The sequence below is a fragment of the Dermochelys coriacea genome, chromosome 2 (genome assembly GCF_009764565.3).
Source record: "Dermochelys coriacea isolate rDerCor1 chromosome 2, rDerCor1.pri.v4, whole genome shotgun sequence".
Taxonomy (NCBI): Eukaryota; Metazoa; Chordata; order Testudines; family Dermochelyidae; genus Dermochelys; species Dermochelys coriacea.
Window position 1 is genome coordinate 215,170,007 of NC_050069.1, and position 13,275 is coordinate 215,183,281.

A 13,275-nucleotide genomic window follows, 5' to 3' on the forward strand; every position below is an offset into this window, starting at 1 on the left:
CAACATAGCTGTATCTACACTGGAGGTTTGTTGTCATTGCTATGCCAGTCAGGGCTGTGGGGTTTTTTCACACTCCCACCCGACATGACTATGCCAATATAACTTTTAAGTGCAGACCAACCTTCAGTTATCGATTCATATTTTTTTTTATGGATCTTTGCCATTGCAAAGGGTAAAATGAAGCTCCCTATTTTAGGCTAAGGAAGGCCTTCACATGAAGGTATATCAATAGTGCAGAATCCCCCTTAAAAAAAAAAAAAAGAATGCACAGGCCCTATGGTTGATGTAATAGATAGAACAGATGTCTCTTGGCAAAGTGGCAGTAGAAGGATCAGAAATAGGGAGTTAGTCTTGTATACTTTTGTCAGATGACTTTTGAATGATCTTATGAGTGAATTTTAGTTTCTATTTTATGTGCTGTCTTTTCATTAACTAGTTTTATAATGGATAGATGGCATATGAGTCTTGTCATGTTGGTTGACTGTATTTTAAATCATAACATGGAGCAAATAGTGCTTTTTAATATGCCCTGTGCACAGCTTATTGTGATATTAAAACCTCACCTGAATACCCAAGTTCTCTGCTTTTCACAGTGTTACTACAATCAAATCCTCCTCAATTAAAAGTAGTTACCATAATTACAACCATTATTACAGGGACAAACACAGACCTGCAACTTAAAAGAAAAATAGAGGAAACAAAGCTGAAACAGCTAGCCGGACAGTCAACAGTAGGAGAACTAAGGGCTTGTCTACATCAGCACTTTACAGTGCTGAAAATTTCTCACTCAGGGGTTTGAAAAAATACTTCCCTGAGGGCTGCAAGTTTCAGCGTTGTAACGTGCCAGTGTAGACAGTGCACAGCTCCCAGCGCTGGTAGGTACTTCCCTCATGGAGGTGGTTTTTCTCTCCCAGTGCTCTGCTATGACTACACAAGCCACATTAAAGCGCTGCTGCAGCAGTGCTTTAATGTTGCCAGTGAAGACGTGCCCTCAGTCTCTGGTTACTCTCCATTCTTTCTTCTCTCCCTACCTCTTGGCCATTCACTTAAGCCATGGCTCTGTATATAGCATAAATTGGAAAGATTAGACACCTTTGCTCTGAGTGCCAAACATTATTTCAATAAGGTCCAAAGGGTCAGTATTCTGGGGCAAATTTCCTGCACCATTTGCTCCATCTGTGTAGCTCAGGTGGTGCAAAGGGAGCAGAAACCATCCATTTGCTCCCTGTTTGGCTTCCTGTGGTGTGGGGGACTCCCGAGTGGGCATGGCACCAGCAGAGACGGCTCCTGAGCCTTCTTCCCCAAATCCTCCTGGCTTAGGAGGCAAGGACGATGAGTAGATTGAAAGTTCTGTACTGTGGTTATTCCTATCTGTTATGTAGTCAATAGGGGATTGTGCAAATTAGATTATGCAAATTAGAGCAGCCCCCAGGTTGTTCTAACCTGATCTGAGGCAAAAAAATCCAGGAATCATGACTAGTTGTAGGTTCTCAGCTGCTTCTCTCTTTCCCTTCTTCCTGACTTTGAGCTATTTAGATCCATTCAGGTCCAGACTCGCGATGTGTGATTAAAAATTTAACATGGCTGGCATGTCCCTGTGAGTTGCTGATGCTTTATGGAAAACTTGGAAAAACATTTTATTTAGAAACAGTTCTGTGTATAGTATATGTCATGTAGTTCTCATCTCAAGTTTTTTGTTCCAAAGGATTTGTGCAGGATCTTTGTTCCTTAAGTGTCAATACATTTCTTTTTATATCCACCAAAAATCATAATTCTCTGTCTATAACACTACAGTTGCTTGCTAGTAAATGAGCAATTAGGATTACAGGTACAGAATACACTTCAGGAACAAATGAATCCTTCTGAAATAATTTTTGTTGTGTGCAAATACACTTAGTATTGAAAAGTACCCTATATACAAATTATAAAGTAGTTGCACGCATATGCACACATATCCCTCGCAGTCAGTAGTTGTCTTTTACTGTCAGATAATAGTGATATATATCCTGTGAGGCAATAATTTTCCATTATAACTTTCAACTTCTGTCAGGATAGATAACATATGAAAGAAAACTGTTTAATCGCAAGCCTGCCAAATTTCTCACATTTGAATGTGCCACACAGAACCTATGGATAATTTAGCTCCATAAACTGGTTTCTACACCTCACTGGTGCAAACTGGTACAACTTCTGTTGTTCTGGCCTCTACTTAACATCTGATCTCACAACCCAGAATGGCATAGGAGTTAAGACAAGCAAAAGAGAATACCCTCATTTTGGAGAAGCAGTGAGTGAGCAGAGTAAAGAATTTAGAAAAATGGTGAACAAATCACATTTTGGACAGGCACTTGCTTACATGTGCCTTTGATAATCCATGTTTGGAGCTGGCATATAGATTGTTTTACCAGGCAACTGAAGATATGAGTTCTAAACATTGTAAAGAGTGTTTTTAAAGGTCACAATAAAATGATAAGTGCATACATTTGACAAATGACACTCTCATGCCTTAGAGATAAACTGATTGTTATTTTTATAGCCAAGTTTTTAAAAAGCATGGAAATATTTTTTCATGATAGGCTAGCACTGAAGTAAGAAATGTTTGTGGCTTTTCATGGGGAAACTGATTTGTCACAACATGGTTTACTGGGGCGTTGCAAGGCTTTTGCAATCTGTAAGTTTTTACACTCTGGGTTCAAAATTACAAACTTCATTTCTGTGACCTCAGACAGTTTTAAGTGACATTGTTTTAATTTAAATTTATTTTACCTAATGAAGAAAACAGGCTGTGATAATTATCTACTTTTTGGGTAAAAGGAAGAACCAAATCCAGAATAGACTTAGTCTCACAAATAATGTTTCATATACTGTAACTATAAAGCATGAAGTTCTGCACACAGTTTGCATATTAATCCTCTCCTAAATGCAAGGAATTTAAGGATTATTCTTACGGATGTGTACATACAGAGGTCATGAATTTTGACCCTTTTGATATGAACTCACATGATATGTGAGCCTTTTGACATGAATTAACACTATTTTAATGTATTAATTTGACCTCTTTACAATCCTGATTTCAAGTTTTTAATTTTTAGTTGCTCAGAACACATGTACACACACAAAAGCCTATTGGAAACAACGTCACAAGCATAAAGTTAACACACACATCAGAAAATTCAGAGTGAAGGTTAACATATCACTCTTAAACGGCCAATGAAAGCATAGGTATTGCAGCATGTATCATATACTGGAGGAATCTCACAATACCTGTAATTCATAATATTGGTTAAGAAACCTTAATATCTTTTACATTTGTTTCTGTCTGAATTGTGTTTTTCTTTCTCCAATAGGTTAAGAAACAGGAACTGATCTGATAGACTGCAACTGTCATTATAAAATAGTTTCACAGCTCTGTATAAAATGAGTGCTCTGAGACTGACTATTAATTATGTTATTCCCAAATACATGATGCCCATTAAATACATGGACCTATTTTCATGTTTGTTTTGTATTTTATAATGGTAATACAATGCAGATACTTCAAGTTCAAGACTCACAGCACTTCTTGGGTGGTTAAACTCAGTAGGTATTAGTCTCATGCCTTATAATGCTACCTGAGGCAAGTTATAATTGCCTTGAAATACACTGCCTGTCATTACTTATTATGCCTTAAATACTATCTATTGTGTAACTATGAATTTAATCACTTAAAATGTATATTATTGACACAGTAGATGTTAATAGCCTCAGTGAGCAACATTGTGTATTACATGCCTATACCAGGACTTTCAAAATTGTAGATCATTTATGCAGTTGTCTGTGACGGCTCCCTCAGAACTATTATCAAGTAAATCCATATTAAGGGATTGTTTCTTTTGATTGACTTGGTTCTGGAGTGCCGAGTGTTTGCAGACTGCAGAATATGGGTTGCACAACTATAGTTGGCTTCCACTTCCACTTACCCCATGATAATAATAGCTGTAAAAACAAAGCTTCTTATAAAAACTGTTTAAAATACTGAGCTTCCAAAGAGAGTTCCAATGAGATGGCATGTATTTTATTAAACTAACAATGCTTAAGAAAAGAAGAATTTGCCTGAAGCTACATTTGCTTTGGTAAATGTCTCTGTGCAATTAAAAAGTGACATTTTCTTTTTCTTTTGTCTGTGTTTTGGTGTCTGAAAACATTTTTAATTTGTCTTTATTTTAAGGACAATTACAGTTTTATTTAAATTGTTCCTCACTGAAGTTTATGATACATGAATGTAAACAGACCTCTTATCAAGCTGGTGGAACCACTTTTTATTTTTAATTGTGGTTAAATAAAATGATTCATGTTTGAATTTCCTCCATAGAATTGTGGGACTGGTCATAAAATAACCCCAGAATAAAATGTATGTTTGTGCATTTCAGCAGCATAGAAATCCAAAGTTGTTTGAACAGTTTTTTGATATTACGATTTTGTATTTATTTGTATTTATAAAATAAGTAATTAAAAAGATTGCCACTTTGATCTTTAATCTGTCACAGTCAGATTAGCTAGTATACTTGGTGATATACCGATCAGCACAGCCAGTAAGAATTACTTCACTTGCTATTTAAAGGGCATGATTCTACTTATTTAAAACAAATCTGAATCTGGAAAATTTGTGGTTCTGCTTTTTTGAAGGAAAACAAGAATTAAAAGTCCCCAGTTCTGAGGGAGACACCAGATGTGGTCCTCTGGGAAGAATATTGCTAGTCGATTGTTAAGGAGGTTGGGAAAGGGTGAGAACTCAGTCTCGGAAAACTTCCAAAACCTTCAGAAAGTGGAAGAAAGCAAATATTTTTACAGTAGAATTTTAATTTGTGGAATGTCATGCATATACTTTGTATGAAAAAAGTGATTTGCGGAGTTCAGTAATGACATTACAGTAATAAATAACACAATAAGAGAGAAGTGAGGCTTAGGAAAGAAAGAAAAGCTACTTTTTCAGCTGAGGTTTGAACTGAGATGGAGAGTCAAGGCAGAACCAGACTGTGTTGAAGAAAAAGCCACGTGGAAACTATTGATAGATGGGCGGGGAGGGGAGCAGAGAGAGCAAATGTATGTGTTTACAAAGCGCACCTGTAGGTGGGAACTAGTCCACTGTGAGCTTAAAATAAAAGGTGGTGGGTGTTTTGGAATTGGATCTTGAAGGGAATGGAGAACTGCAACAATGAATTGTTTGATGAGGGGTCTGATGTGGTCCCACTTCTATGTATATATGAGAAGGCATTCAGTAGCATTGTACACACGCTAAAGGGTAAATCTTGAGAAGACCATAGAAAAGGGGACATCAGTAGTCAAGGTAGGAGGAGAAGATATGTGTCATTCTGGGAGACCAGTTGCCAGCTCATGCCAAGGCCCCTAGACTTCACTGAACACTCAGAAATGCCAGTCTAACTCACCTGTGTGTTGGTATTGTTAAAATAGATATTAGAGTTATAAGAATAAGTTTAGACATTATGAAATGCTTGTAAGTTGCTGCATGCGTTAATCTCATTTATAACATCTGTATAATATGTTATAAGGTAATATTTAAATATTTGCTCTGTAACTATAAAAGTGAAACTAGAAAATATGAAACTAGAAATCTCCACATTCAGGAGAAAAGCATTACCCAGTATGAAATACTAGTTCACTGCAAGAGGTGTCATCTCCTGCTCAATAAAAGGCCTACAGACATCAGGCAAGCCATTGTAGAACATCTGTGGACAAAAAACTTTGTTGATTGCTTCTCCCATGCTCAGGAAGAGGGTACATGCAGAAGCCCTTGTCCCATCACAGTTTGAACTCTGGGGGAAGGGAATAAAAATGCCTTTCCAGAAGAAAATTGTTATCACTATGTTGCTTGGAATTCATAGAGGACAATATTTCTAAGCATAAGCAAGGGATCCCTAGGCTACTTTGTTTGGGTTAGCCCTAAAGGACATACATATAGAGAGAGAGAGAGAGAGAGAGAGCGCTTGTATGTTATAGCAGCCACTTTTATCTTTTGGAACCTAGGGCTGTAAACTCATTTGGGTGTGTATTTTTACCTGCTTTAACTCTAATTTCTTTTTCCTAGTTAATAAATATTTAGTTAGTTAGGACTAGCTACAAGCATTGTCTTTGTTTTGAGATTTGAGGTACAATTGACTTGGGGTAAATGACTGGTATTTTGAGACTGGGAGTAACCTGAATATTGTTGTGATTTGTGATGTAAGGCACCATTTATCCCAAAGGCAGGCTTGCCTGGGTGGCAAGATAGAGTGGCATTCCCAAGGGAACTGTCGTGACTCCATATTAAGGTTGTGATGGTGCTTGAAGAGTTCTTCAAGACTTGTTACTTGGTTGGTGAAATCAAAGTATAGAACTCACAACCAGTTTGAGGTTTGTGCCCTGTTTCTGCCCTGAGGTTGACACTCACAGTCGTGAGCCAGCCTAGACAGCTTGACAGTATGACTGAGGATAATTGGAAGTGCTAAAGTGAAGGCCGTGGCATGTACATAGCAATATTATAGACATAGTAATAATTATTGGATAGGCAGCAGATTTACAGAACTAGGAGGAGAGTTGAGGGTGTAAAATGAGGTCAAGATTATGGACATAGGAGAGTGAAATTTACTGTAGATAAAGGAGAGTTTTGAGTCAGGAAGGGAGTTTGTGGAAATGAAGTTGTACTCCAGATTGCTCTTTTTGCCCACAGAATGCTTTTTGGTTTTTGAGGCCTGGCTGAAAATCATAAAGACAAACTATAAATTTTCATTATCAATATAGGCTGAGAGGGTGGATAATGTAGAGTCATTAGACTGTCAAAAGATGTTGCATTTAAGAGTAATTGTGAAAGTAGAAGCTTAAACCTAAACTTGAAAAAAGATGAGTGAGAATAAATATCAAAGAAGAGGTAAAAAAACCAGCCCTTTAAACGTTAGCACAAGAATATTCATCCTTGACCATCACCTAATTCCAGAGTAAGACACCTAAATAAATAAGTGGCAACTTCTGTTGCTGTGAAAATCAACCCAAAAGCCAGCAATGTTATCACCCTGAAATGCCCAACTACAACTGTGTGAAATTTCTCAGACAAATAGTTTATTTGCCGAAAAATTCAGTTTCAGTCAATGAGAATCTATTTGCAAATTTGACATTAATTTGCTGAATAGTTTAGGCCAAATTGTTTGGGGGTTTTTTTTGGTGTTTTTTTTTTTGAGGGGGAGGCAGGGAATATTTAGGATATCTACAGGAGGAAAAAGAGGTGGTCCCATTGCCTGTCTTTCAACTGTTGATCCAGAGGTTAGGGCATTCACCTGTGATGTGGGAGACCCAAGTTTATTCCCTGCTCTGCCTAGTGTGGAGTAGGGATTTGAACAGGGATCTCTCCAAGTGCAGGAGAGTGCCCTAGCCACTAGGCTGCAGGAAATTGTGTTGTGAGTCTTTCTCAATCTCTCCTGCTGAATATGTTCCACTGCGTATAAAAAATAGTTTGTGGATCAGGGACATGAACTTGGATCTTCTCACCTCCCAGGGAGTGCCCTAATCACCTGGCTATAGAGTCACTCTTACTTGCTTTCTCTGGCTCATTATTCACCACTACTTCCTCCTCCTCCCTTTGTGTGAGTCTAGCTCATCATTTCCTTTGCTTTTATGTTAAAAAGTGCCTGGCAACAAATCAAAGCAGTTCATTGTAGATTGAATGAAATATTCCATTTGACTTCAAACTAAATTTGTCGACTTTTTTGATTTGCTGACATTTTTCAGATTTTTTTGATACAGGTCAGACCATTTCATTTTTCAGAATTGCCACTGAACTGAAAAATAGGTCATTCACACATCTGTAATTGTAAGACAGTTTGTATTAAAGGGTACAACTTAAGCTTTTTCCACAGGTCTAAAAATTGTGTCTCATTTCTATGACGTAAAAAATTGCCAGGAAATGGGGAAAATAGAGGATTTTGCTTATTCTTTCATTTTTGACAGTTATAGCCAGCAAATAACCTCAAGAAATAGGTTGAATCTTATAAATTATTTGTGCGCCTATTTGCAATTTTATGTTCAGTTCATCTTTATTTTTAAGAAACATCCAAAATATGTCATAAGGGAGTTAGGCAGTGTTTATTTAGAGTCCAATTCACTCCTTGCACCACACCCAAGTAACTGAACATTGTGTGGGAAACTCTGTGGAAGGAGAGAAGAATCTGAGGGGGAAGTCACCCCCACCAACCTGCAGTCAGGCTGTAGGGCAAAAAACGTAGCCTCTTCCTGGCAATTCTTCTAGCTTATGGGTTAGAACAGGGGTGGGCACACTACGGCCCGTGGGCCACATCTGGCCCGCCAGCTGATTTAATCCAGCCCTCAAGCTCCCGCCAGGGAGCGGGGTCTGGGACTTGCCCAGTGTAGGGGCAGCCAGGGGGCTCTGCATGCTGCCCCTGCCCGAAGTGCCACCCCCGCAGCTCCTATTGGCCAGGAACTGCAGCCAATGGGAGCTGCAAGACGGCGCTAGCAGACAGGGCAGCACGCAAAGCCACCTGGCCGCACCTCCGCGTAGGAGCCAGAGAGGGGACATGGTGCTGCTTCTGGGAACTGCTTGAGGTAAGCACTGCCTGGAGCCTGCACCCCTGACCTCTTCTGTGCCCTAATCCCCTGCCCCAGCCCATATCCCCATCCTGCCCTCTGAACCCTTGATCCCAGCCTGGAGCACCCTCCTGCACCCCTCATCCCCAACCCCACCCCAGAGCCTACACCCCCCAGCCAGAGCCCTCAAACCCCCCACATATCACAATCCCCTGCCCCAGCCCGGAGCCCCCTCCCATACTCTGAACTCCTTGGTCCCAGCCCAGAGACCCCTCCTGCACCCTGAACTCCCCAGCCTCAGCCCAGAGTCTGCACCTCCAGCCAGAACCCTCACCACCCTCTGCATTCCAACCCTCAGCCCCAGCCCAGAGCCCCCTCCTGCACCCTGAACTCCTCATTTCTGGTCCCACCCCAGAGCCCACACCCCCAGCCAGAGCCCTCACCCACTCCTGCGCTCCAACCCTAATTTCGTGCACATTCATGGCCCGCCATACAATTTCCATACCCAGATGTGGCTCTCAGGTCAAAAAGTTTGCCCACCCCTGGGTTAAAATATTGGCCACTGCTCCTTTATGGCTGGAGTTAGGGCCATTGGATTTGTATAAGAATAGCTCCAGTAGCTTTGAGGCTAGCATGGGGTGACCTTCCACAATTCATGTAGGTGGTAGAGCTGCTCACAGAGGGTGTGAGCCAACACTCATTCAAATCAGTGGAAGTCTTTGGTTCCCATTGATTTCAAATGACTTTGGATCAAACCAAATGCTAAATGCTGTGAAGCACTCAGTGCTTGAGTGAATTTCACTCTTATAATAGAACTTGTTTTAATCATAATAATGGGAAATGTATTTTGATTTTTCTAAGAATCATTTCCTTATTTGAATTCCTATTACAGGAAAGTTTTGGTCTTTGGGGACGTATAAAACTGCAAGTATCCATAGGAAAGTGACTGGGGTTTTGAAGATATTTTGAAAGGAGACTGTGGTAACAATTAAATAGTAGTTAAAGACTATGCAGCATGGAAACTTCTCAGGGGTAGGCATTTTTGCTGCTTTTATTATCCAGCTTAACGTATAACATATCTGAAGGTGTAGGTTAGTATTGAGTACTAATGTTAACAAAGAGTTGTGGATGCCTTCATAGGTCATCAATTACTCATCTGTTTTCATTTTCATTAAAATACTCTAATTATTGAGTGCAGTTAATTCATCCTTAAACCGTTAATGCAAAATTAGTTTGTTGTTCCTTTAATTTTTATAATTGGTTCTTCATTACCTTTTCCTTTAATTTGTTATTTCAAATAGCTTTAGCTTTTTAGAAAAGTCCTGGTTATTTTACAAGTGTTTTATCTTTTGACGTTAATTTTAGTTTGAGTGTGGGTGTTTGTATAGGAACAGACTATTGTATTAAAGGTTTTGGATTGATGATTGATATTAGCTAGCAGAAAGACATGAATTACCCATCTTGACAAACTATAGATTTTATTTAAGAGAACATCAGTGACATCCATATTTATCTGACTGAACTAACACAGTCTAGAAGAGAACTTGAATGTAAAAATAAGGATATCTTTCCCCTTAAGGATAATAAAATTTATTATTCTCAAAAAAGGATATTTGACCTTTTAAATTTAAGGATGTTGGAAATGCTATTTAATGCTATTAAATGCTATTTAATTTGCAAGCAGCTACTATTCCATGGATATCGTATATTTGTTTGCATAACATCCATGTGATGTTCAAGTCAGAGATACGGTACCATATGGAAACGTACTCTGCCAGCCTCAAATACTTTAGCTTGGAACACAGAAAAGGATCCAGGAGTGTTACGTAACAATCACAATAAGGTAACTTACAAGGAGTCATACTGGGAGCAGAGATCCCAGAGATCTCGTTCATTTATTTTGTTTGAGAGTCTGACATCATCCAGTGATTCCTCAATGAGACCTGTTTCTCATTTTGCAAGTGCTCACAGGTTTATTCTTCAAATCCCTCAGAGAGGTCCCCTCAAACCACTGTCTTTAAAACCTTTTTTAGTTTCTGTGACATCACCAGATGGGTGAGAGAAATGAACTTTGTTGTATACACATGCCTGAATCTTCAGTTCTTTCCTGAAAATGTGGACTTCCCTCTCCTGCCAGAATTCATCAACAAACCTGTTATTCTCTATTCCCTTTCTAGAGGATAAACATGTATTGAAGTTCTTTCTTGTTCACAAGAGCTCAGAAACATTATGCAGTCAGTCTGTTTTGAGGAATACCAGATGAGTAAAGGATTGCATCTTACTTACCTATGAGAAATAAGGGCCTGCATTCACAGATGGTCAAATGTCATTCTGCCAAAGAGGTCATAGCTCCCTGGGCCTTCCAAAGTGTGTAAGGCTGCAGTGTAGTCATTCCCACCCACAGTTTCTATCATTTGGATCTATCTACATTGGTGGATGCCTCCTCTGGTCACAGAGTTCAACTCTCACAGTAAAGGCTGGCCCCTTCCCGCTATCTACATTCAATGCACATCTTGGGTTGTAAGCTCTTTGGGGCAGGGATTATGTCTACAGCTGTTTGTACAATGTCTACCACAATGGGGCCCTAAGCACAATCAGAGCCTCTCAGCACTACCATAATATTAATAAATTTTAAAATTAGCATCCTATTGGTATAAGAGGGACATGGACAGGAAGATTACTTACTGTTAATTTCTTTCATTGTAGTTCTCCCTTCTTCCATTCAACATCCCCTTTCCTCTTGTGGAGAGGTACCACCTTACATCTTTACATCTCTTTATCCCATTTCTCAACTCATTAACTTCTTCATCACTCTGGAAGTTTTCTCATTCTGTTGGAAAGTAGGCCACCCTACATACAGCTCTTGACTTTGCCTTTATTGTCTTGCTTACTTGCTTTCCAGTAGATGGAGCCATAATACTGAATGTCCTTGACTGTTCCTGTTGGTAGGATGGGAGGGAACGGCTGTATGACAGTGAGGTGCCACAGAAACACTAACCTAAACCAAATATGCTATATGCCTTTTTAATTCCTCTCTCTTCCTTTGTTTGCCAGCTAACGTGATGGTATGGGAGCCTACGAACATGGCAATAATCAGATATTATATCTTATAGTAAATACTGGTAACTGGAGCTTATTTTTTCATACTTTTTCAAAATTTAAAATAAATATATGGTGCTTCATACTTTTATATTATCATTAAAGTGGGATGTGAATGATAAGATGAAAGTTACTTGGCTAGATGTTTAATTTTAAATATTAAGCTGCAATTCGGCTGGAGTAAGTCAAAGTAGCTCCATTGACTTCAAAATGCAATTAAAGTTTTATGACTTGTTCACCGGGCTGTCCCTTTTTACATTCGGGCCTGATGATGCAAAGTGCAGAGAACTGTACTCAGGGAAGTCAACTCCCATTGAAGCTATCTGTGTAGGGCATCTTGCAGCACCAAACCCTTAACAGTGAGCTTCTGTGGTATCTCTACACTGCAGCCGGGATAAAAGGAATAGTGTAGACATTTCAGCTCCAGCAGAGATTCAGGCTAGCCACCTAAGCTCAGACTCAGAGGTCAGGTGGGCTTGATAGCCCGAACAGTAACATCTACTTCTATTTTTAGCTCGCTAGCTCAAGCACCACTGGCACAAGTCTGTCCCCCCGGGCTGGAAGGCTTACTCCCAGCTGCAGTGTAGAATATATTGTGTGCGGCAACTGCCCACGTCTCATTGTTTTCTGCACACAAGCACACAGTAAATCTTGGGCTGCTCCAAAGCTTGGTCTTGACATCATGAGAGAGCAATCACACCACAAGAAATTAGAGCACATAGTGTAATGTGCAGCAAGCATGTGCGTGTAATTGAGAACTTGGGTCAGACCCATTCTCGGTGTAATACCAGAGTAGCTCTGCTGATGGCAACTCTGGTATAACTGAGATTGGAATCTGGCCTCTAATCTACTAAATTGGCATTGTTGCCCAAAAACGATTGAGCAAAACAGCAAAGGGCAACATAAACAATAGCCCAGAGAATGCATTCACGTGTGGTTTACCCCTCAGAGTCTCTTGTGTTCAGTTTATTATTCTCCCCAGAGGAGATTTTTTCATTTTGTTTTGTTAAAGCATTTCCTGTAAACCATCTTAAACAAATTACCTATAATCAAGGGGAATGTTTCTAATTAATTAAGTAATTATTGCAACCTTATGCTAGTATTTCAAATTACTTACAGCCGATAGGAGTTGTATTTAATGCAGATTCTAACAACTAATCAGAAATAAGTAAATTAAAATGTATATAAGTTTGTAGCCTTCTTTTCCTTTCTATTTTTGGAGGGGAAGGAATTCTGTTTTAACATTTAGATTATTCTTTATGAAATCAGTACATTCAGGAAACCAAAGAAGTTTGCATTAGGCTGAGGGAATGGAAAAAATGCTAACATTTCCTCTGCACTGTTTTTCAGTGCCCCACAAGAGATTCTAATGCATTGCTCCCTCTCAGCAAAGACCTTTCCATTTTGATACAATAATAATAATAGTAATTAAATGTTGCTCAGCTTTCCTGCTTACTGCTGATAATATGAAGATCACAAAACAAAAGTTCATCATTTTTCAGTATAAAACAGAGCTTATACCTTTATATGCCAGAGTTTATCATCCACAATAACTAAAGCATTTCATGGTCTGTACTTTTTTGTTTTAGCAACTTGATTCTAGTT

At 39.2% G+C, this 13,275-nt stretch overlaps 1 protein-coding gene across 5 annotated transcripts in view; it reads left to right on the top strand.

Moving 5' to 3' along the window:
* The window catches only part of CRPPA (CDP-L-ribitol pyrophosphorylase A), a 170,585-nt gene that overhangs the window by 140,987 nt on the left and 16,323 nt on the right, over positions 1-13,275 (top strand). The window contains exon 10 of one of the 5 annotated variants that reach the window (XM_038392958.2): positions 3,348-3,490. The exons of the other annotated variants lie outside the window; for them this stretch is intronic. Within the exon in view, the coding sequence (XP_038248886.1) occupies positions 3,348-3,371 (24 nt within the window). The 3' untranslated portion in view covers positions 3,372-3,490. Of the gene's footprint in view, positions 1-3,347; positions 3,491-13,275 lie in introns of those variants that run through there. 5 annotated transcript variants of the gene reach the window in all.